At 26.2% G+C, this 8,730-nt stretch overlaps 1 protein-coding gene across 1 annotated transcript in view; it reads left to right on the top strand.

The window, feature by feature from the left end:
- Positions 1-8,336: 8,336 nt before the first annotated feature.
- The window catches only part of LOC108757952 (5-hydroxytryptamine receptor), a 5,329-nt gene continuing 4,935 nt past the window's right edge, over positions 8,337-8,730 (top strand). The window contains exon 1 of the mRNA XM_018502659.1: positions 8,337-8,507. Within this exon, the coding sequence (XP_018358161.1) occupies positions 8,352-8,507 (156 nt within the window). The 5' untranslated portion in view covers positions 8,337-8,351. The remainder of the gene's footprint in view (positions 8,508-8,730) is intronic.

Genomic DNA, 8,730 nt, shown 5'->3' with positions numbered 1-8,730 from the left:
ATCTATCGGCACACATTACTTTCTCGTACGTTACCTTGCGGTCAAAGTTATGTTATGTATGGTCCGATTTGTCGCAAAACAAAGTGCAGCGGTATCAGTTGTATGTATTTTCAACGAGTTTCGTCTCTACGTAGCGGGACGACTGGAACATCGTGTAAAGTTTACAAATGATAACACGAGAAATGCTAAAACCGATTAGAGCATTTAGCTTCTGTAATGTAACTTTTCGAGTAATACGAATGCATGTTACTATTCTTAATTTTACACTACTTAACATATGCGCATACATAAGACGACATAATATCTTTTATAATTTTATTTATATATTGTAATATAATATAAAAATTTATTTATATTATTATAAACTGTCATTACATACGAGGAGAGTATTAATATAACTAATTAAAACGTATTTTGTTTTTTAGAAATAGTAATAAATCTTATATTTAAAATTAAATAAATTATTTATATGTATAGTGTGTAGCGCTCATAAATATTTTGACATTAATATTTTTGTCGCTTTTCACAAAAAATTAAATATGTATATTGTATATATATATATATGTATAATAATTATTATAAAAATTGGTATGATTTTTAGCAGATATCGAATGTTTTATTGTGTAAAAACTTACTTTTTCTAAAATGTTTTTTTAACTTTGGAACTAAAAAAAAATTTATTGTGAAAATTTTTAGACAATAAAAAATTATCGTATTAATTTTTTTCAAAAAGCATTTTAATTAATTTGCTGAAAAATAACGTCTGTCGTAGTTGCTTTTGACACTGCAAATGTGAGAAATGTTTTATTTCTTACATCTTATATTAACTGAATAGTATATACCGTAAAGATAACTCGCGTATGTGAAGCGACGAGTATAGAATTCTCCAAGCTACAATAGAATATCGGAGGTTCGGGGGATTTATATCAAAAGCTTGTTTCGTAGTTGGTGTTGGAATTTAGAGTTATGTTATCTTAAGACATAGCAGGGTCTTATCAAATTGGATTAAATTTACATATGTTTAAAGCCGATCTCGGGTTCAAATGTACACATTTTACACAAACAGTATATGAAATTCCACAAACAACATATGAATCATTAAGATTTCAATACTTTAATTACACAAATCATTTCATGTTACGCAAAGCATATAAACATCGTTGTTAAGGAAAACATCATAATATTTTCTATCATATTTTTATTTTGCTGAAAGCAATTAGCAATAACATAATTTAACAAAAAAAATTTATTTTGCCACTGTATGTTATTCTTCTATCTTTCTAGCAAAAACATTGTCTTCTGTTAGCAATGCAGCAATGTCTTACTCTTTATTATATACTAAAAATATACTGGGACATATATTGTAGCGGCAGCAGTGAAGCGTGATATTCTAGAAGAGTTATGCTATAATACTGAATTTTATAGAGTATCATGCCTTTAAAATAGAAAACTACGTCTTATATAAATAGCCTGCAAAGCCGTGTGAGTATATTTCTTCGGCTCTTAAATAAATGCTCTAGGATATTAAGAAACATTATCAAATCTCGAGGAACTATAATCTTAATATTTAATCGATTTGTTACGTTTCACTAATATAACACATAAAAAATAATTTTTTTCTGCAAATATTCTTAGTCAAATATAATAAAATAAAAGTAATTTTCTCTGAAGAATCTAATTAGTAGATATATTTAGTAAGTATTGAAGAATCTAATTTAAATTATAAATTATCTATAAATATGTAATCAATTACAATTTGTTATAATTATAAAATTTGAAAAGCTTAGAAATGTCACAATAAAACATGAAAATGTATAGTTGACTAATTAAAAATCACTCTTATATTACATACAATTGTTTAAAACATCTTTGTCAAATTGGATAATTTGAGATAAAATTGTAAGTGTGGGCTGAATTTGCTTATTCAAAGAAATCCAATATAAATCTTAATGATCTCAAAGAGCAGCTACGGACGACTATTATTTGTAAACACAATATCCGTACTTGCTTTCAAAAGCAATTTTCTCAAAACAAAAAGTCTTGATTGACGAGAATCCTTCAGTCCTGCACATTTGCGGAAAATTCGTTACAGTGGAATTCAACTCCACGTAGTTGCAACTCCGATCGTTTTATAACATGCGCACTATGCGGCATTTCTGTTATTAACGTTATCCGATATTATCAAGAATCTAAAAACAGCTGTTTAAATATATATGTATACAGGAACGCGCTACTCATGGCACTCTTTCTATCTGCAAAATTTTACGTATGTTATCGGTTTTTGTTGAAAGGTCAATATAGCTTGATGTGATTATAACGAAAACGTTGTAATTTAACATCACGATGTTGTAATAGCGTAAAATAAGCATCTGAACATTTGTTTTTAATGCTTTTAAATTTATGATGACAACAGTAACTTTTGTAGATACAATATATTTATAAATGTATTAAAGAAATAATTAGAGTGTAAAGGTTTCTTGTTTATTGTTAGAGATAATATTAAAGAGAAATTTTTTCTCATTTATTATATTTATCCATTTTAAATCAGAAATTAAGATAGATATAATTTCGATGGGTATTTAGATACCGAGTTGTATTTATTTATTTTATTTTAACTCAAACGATAAAAATGTTCATATTCATTGTTATTGAGATGATACTTCCTTGAATATTTACTTTTATTGATAGTGAAGAAGCAAAATAAAACTATTGATGCAAAATACGTTTTGCCATGTCTATAACATGAAAAATATTGAAACTACCGTTTTCGATTTCTATTTCACAGTGTACACGAGGACTCTCTTTGCTTTATTTGGTAGCTCTACTGTTATTTAAAGAATTTCCTATTTCTGTTTATATAGTGCCAAAAGTTTTACAACTTTTTTACAACAATCACGGATTAAATAACAATGATCAAATAACATGATACTTTATTCTCTAAAGTTTTATATCTTACATTATATAAATTTTGAAATTAGACAGTTACGTTTTAAATATATTTAACATAGAAATGAAAAACGTTGGAATATTTTAACATTATCAATTTATTATTATAGAATAATATAGTTTAATTTAAAAAATTGTTTTGTGTAAATTAACGTAAAAAAGCTTTGAAAAAATTTATCGTTCTGTTTTATGTTTTCTCCATAAATTGGTTTATTCTGAATGTAATGGTCTTGCACAAATGTACAAAATCTATATGCATATATAAGCATGTAGACATCGTTATGAAATCGATTACAGCGACCCATATCTAAAAAAGAGATCAAACACCAGAACAAATTGTGGTGAAACAATTATAGATCTTGATCTTTTTTGTTAAAAAATAGTAATATTTTAAATCTTTTAAAAGTTCACAATATTGAAACATTTAGCAAATGTGTTATATAATAACAAATAAATAAATAAATATTTACATCGTTTAATATTTTTATATTTATAAATTTTTAACAATGTTTTTAAAAATATGCAAGTACATTCAAGATAAAAAAGAAAAACTTTTCAGCAATTATGTACTACTTCAGTGAAATAATGATCTAAGAAAAATAATCGCTTGCTGACTTAAATACTTAATCAAATAAGATTAATGTATTCATAGTCGAAATATTATCAGTTAATTTCACCACATATTTACATTTATAAATAAAGAAATTAAAGTACATTTACAATGGAAGGCATAACGAATTATAAAGCAGTATTTTCGTCACTTTTCTGTTATACTTCCGTATTTTTTTAATTAAGTAAAATTCTTGAAGAACCATATTTACATTAAGATTAAGCAGCGAAAATTTTTATCTCCATTTTATTTTTTATGTCTCTCAAGCAAAAAATTGCGGTGAATTTTTTTTGAGTAGTTAAATTTTGTTACTAAAATAGTACGAAAAATAGCACTATTACACTTTTACATCAAATTATTCATTTACAAAAACATATTTAAAAGATGTTATTACATCTGGACTATTAAATTCGTGAATATTCTACTTGTACTTATGTCCGGCAATTTGTGGACATATTTGTTTTCGTTGCTACGCTACATTCTATCTCTCAACTGCACATATTTTTACTTTATCTGGATGTAAACTACCGTATCGAAGTCTGAGAATAACTCATTTAGACGAATTGCATATAGACAGTTGTAATTGAAACCATTTGAAATAATTCTATTCGTGATTAATACGGTAAGTTTTAACTGAAGCAATGAATATCAAATATCTTTTTTTTAAATAAACGCGTGTGTATATAGAATTAAGATAGTAACAGTTTCGATTTTTTTCAAATATATATGTATAATATTTTTAAAAAACTAAAATAATATACCTGTAATGCTTAGAAATCAATTCTCCTTTGTTGAAAGGATAAATGCTCTTGCTCTCAATATGTTGAAATATTAAAGCTGGTATCTCTCTTAAAAACATTAGCAATATTTGTGGTTTGTCTTTTTAATGATAATTGTGTATAAGGAAATATGTATAAGAAAATTATATATTAAATTAAATATATATAATTTTTACTTTATATATTTAAATTTTTAGTAAAATAATTCTCATTTTCCTATAAACATAATGTCGCACTGCATTATTACTATACTTCACATATAGTTCCATTAATTATCATTATTTTTATAAGTATTATAAAATTTCTTACTTTACGTTTTATAAAATAATAAAGTAAAACAAATGGATCTGAGAGAGAAATTAGTAATATAAATAAAAAGTAATATTAAAACAAAATAAATTTCACTTAGAATTGTTATTTGTCTTATAAAGATAATGTGTTTTGTCTTGACGCAATGCATAACCCAGGTTCTCGAAATATTTTATTATCTGAGATAACAGGATGGACTCAGAATCTCTCACGACAATCCGTTCTATTTCATCTTACAGGATCGATAACGATCGCGCGAGACCTCGTTGGTCCATTTGTTTTATCCGACTTTCACACCTCGCGGTAGTACCCGCCCAGTTTTTATACTTTATAAACCATTCTTCGAGCTACTGGCGATTATTTATGGCTGATGAAATCTACAATCGTTCTTAGTGGGAGTATCTGTATCAAATGTTTATCGATCGACCCAGTACCATTTAAACTGTTTCCTCAACGCAACATACCTTGAGTTTCACACAGATACTGTTTCTCGCAGATACGAGTTTTCCATGGAATAATGCGAGCTCTGATTTTCATGAAGTCGTTAAATTTTTGTGTGCGTGAAAGTCGCTTTTAGTATGAGAGTCGAATGACGATGACGTGTGGAATACATGGATAATGCAATGGTATCAGGCACACCTCTCTGAAAACGTGCATATCATTTATGATTAATTAAAATTTTACCTTATACTTGAGATAGATGATTTAAATTCATCGCAAGTATAATGACATACATACCCATACAAAATTTTCGTAATATTAGGATATTTTTATATTTATTATATATTTGCATATATACTTATATATAAAATAAACATAAAAAGATAATTAGTTTAATTACAAAAAGATGATTACAACAAGATAAAAAATAATTAATTATAAAAAAAATAAATAATGGATATAAATGTAATGTATTTTGTTTTAATATTATATTTTTTCAAATCGACATCTAATTTTTATTAGAGAGATTTTACTAAAAAATAAAAATTATCGTAGTTTTACTTTAGAAAAATAAATTCTTACATATGTAGTAGCAGCAGTATTGCTGGTGCCTTACTATTTGTGTATACTATATATATATATACATAATAAATAATAATAATAATAATAATAATGTAGTGTCTTAATACTTACTTCATTTAAACGTATAAGAAAGCATATTTTTTGCATATTTTTTATGTTTTTATAAAAATCTTTAGAAAATATTTAATGATTTGAAATATCAAGAAAGATTAAAAAAAGAGGGAATTTGTGTAGCTGGAAAGAATGGGTAATATTTGCAATCATAATAAAAGAAATTTCAGTCCATGCTCATTTAGACGACACCTTATAATCTGTTCGTTTCTGATAGTTATTAGAATTAAGTACGTGATCGGAATTCTGCTCTCTTTAAACCGCCTCTTAGTTCAGGTTGCCATTACTTAGTCACGCTGTGAAAGCGGAAACAATGCTGTAATTCATTTAATTCGGCGAACCAGAGGAAAATCCATTTGTTGCTGGGACCGTTAATGGACTGGTGCGGTTGATTATAAAAAATCATTATGCAAGTTAGGAAAATCTAATTTTTTAAAATTATTTTTGACACAATACTTTGTTAATGTAAATGTCGTTGGTTTAAAATTTTCAACATATTTAATAGCGTAACCATGATGCTATTAATATTTAAACAAATCAGTGGCTGAAGACTGCTGTAATCGCAATATATATGTTTAAGTTCCAGATTATATATTAACAGTCTCATTGTGAGTTATATTAGTCGGTAATGAACAAGATAATAATGTATTTGCTCTTTTATTTAAATGAAAATTATCTCTAATTTTTTAAAATACTTAATGCAGCAATGTTTCACATTAATTATATTCCTTAGTATAAGTTTAATTCTGTAACTTTGTTTTTTACACTATAGAATAAATATCTTAAAATGCAAGTAATTTACTGGTATAAAGTTGTATTAAAAAATGTTTTATTACACTAAATATATAAAATATATCAAATATATAAAACATAATATGTATACTTTAAATATAAAATAAAGTTTAATATAAAATAAAATTTAGAACTATATATAAAAATAAATAAATTGTAACTATCAATATATAATATGTATAAGAACTTGCTGGATAAAATGTGTATTTTCGACAAAACACTTACTTATGACAGTGATAATACCAATTTGGACGAGGGATTTATTTTGTTTGACGCACATTTCTTCTCATATACTTTGGAATACGACTTCTTTTTTTAGTAGCACTTTATCTCTTATGCTCTGTCTTATTTCCATAGTCTGTTTGACTTTTCTCATCCAATTTTAGCAAACTCCAGAGCGTTTGCCTTTTTCCAATGTGATCCAGTTCCATATTTTGCAGAAATGTCGACGTTGGGCCATTTCGCCCACATATTCGTGTGATCATAGAAAGTTTTAAAAGTTCCACCTAAATCACTTTTTTATATTCATATTTCCATGTGCACATGTCGTGATTTTTAATCAATTTTAAATTCATATGCGCCTCATCGTTCGCAGGATTCACATTTTGATCCGATATGTCGTACAAGCGTTTTTAATATTCTCCACTTTTCGTGACAATGCAAATAAAAATTTAGGCATTTGTGCCTTTGCAATTGATTGGCTTATATGAAAAAAACACTGATAAATAAGCATTTAAAATTTCTTTTTTTAGAGAATTTTATTTATTATATTATATACCTACAGTTGAACGACGTATTATTGTTAGCAGTTGTAATATTTACAATATGCTATTATGAGTACAGTATGCTATTATGTAATGGTTTATACATATATTATTTTATATTTTGTACATTTACAATTATTAAACATTGTGATAATATAAATTAAATAAAAAGTAAAATTTTTAACTTTTTTTTTTAAATGCCTATTACGATCGAAGCTGGATCTTCGTTGCTTAAATAATTCAATCTTGAATTACTAATATATACTATATATGTATTTGCATATATACCATATTGTAGTCTTTTTCAAACTGCGCGCCGAATTATTTTTCCGGACTAAATAAACGCAATTAAAACTACTCCAGTAATCGCGAATTAAATTGACAAGCAATTTTAATAATTTGATGTTACCATCAAGCATCATATTATAAAGATGTTAATATGTTAAAAACTGTTAATAAATTTATTAACAGTTTTTCAACATATTAACATCTTTATAATATGATGCCTGATTGTAGCATCACATTATTAAAATTGCTTGTCAATTTAATTTGCGATTACTAGAGTAGTTTAATTGCGTTTAGTTCGGAAAAACAATTCGGCGTGCAGTTCGGAAGACTACAATATGGTATATATGCAAGTACATATATGGTATATATAGTAATTTAAGATTGAATTATTTAAGCAATGAAGATCCAGCTTCGACCGTAATAGACATTTTAAATTTCTAGTATTGATTGTATTTCTCACATATACGGTCTAAAATAAAGATATTGTTTTAACTATTTCTAATTATTTTGACAATCAAAGAGAACAATACAGCAGTAGCTTGAATAATTTATGGAGATTCTATAAATTAAATTGTAGACTTAAAATAATAAAATTGCATAAAATATGTTATGTACGTTATACTTAAGATATGAATTTCTTTTATATATATATATAGAAATTATCATGATGTCTTGCAACATATGCACTGCGAAACAGAAATTATCATTTATGGATCGAGGGTAAACGTCATGGCGAATCAAACAACTGATTACCATGAAGACATTTACCAATGGAACCGTACAGTATCGACGGACGAAGGAGATACGGAGACTGAACATTACCTGCCCAATTGGACAGATCTTATTCTAGCAGGATTGTTCACGATGTTAATTATTGTTACAATAGTAAGTAAAATCACACCACTCAATAATTGAAATTTCCAGTATTTTTATATCATCACGAATATATATTTTTACATCAGAATATTTGTTTTAATAGCTCGCCGAATGCATAAATATCTTACTAAGACATGATGCCTTAAATAGTTTTAATAATTTGCGCTTTAAAATATGTAATAATAATAATTTTTACAAATTTAAAATAATAATTATTTATATATATATATAT

The sequence above is a fragment of the Trachymyrmex cornetzi genome, unplaced genomic scaffold (assembly GCF_001594075.2).
Source record: "Trachymyrmex cornetzi isolate Tcor2-1 unplaced genomic scaffold, Tcor1.1 scaffold1480, whole genome shotgun sequence".
Taxonomy (NCBI): domain Eukaryota; kingdom Metazoa; phylum Arthropoda; class Insecta; order Hymenoptera; family Formicidae; genus Trachymyrmex; species Trachymyrmex cornetzi.
Note: the sequence above shows the minus strand (reverse complement) of the source record. Positions and strands in the feature narration are given on the sequence as shown.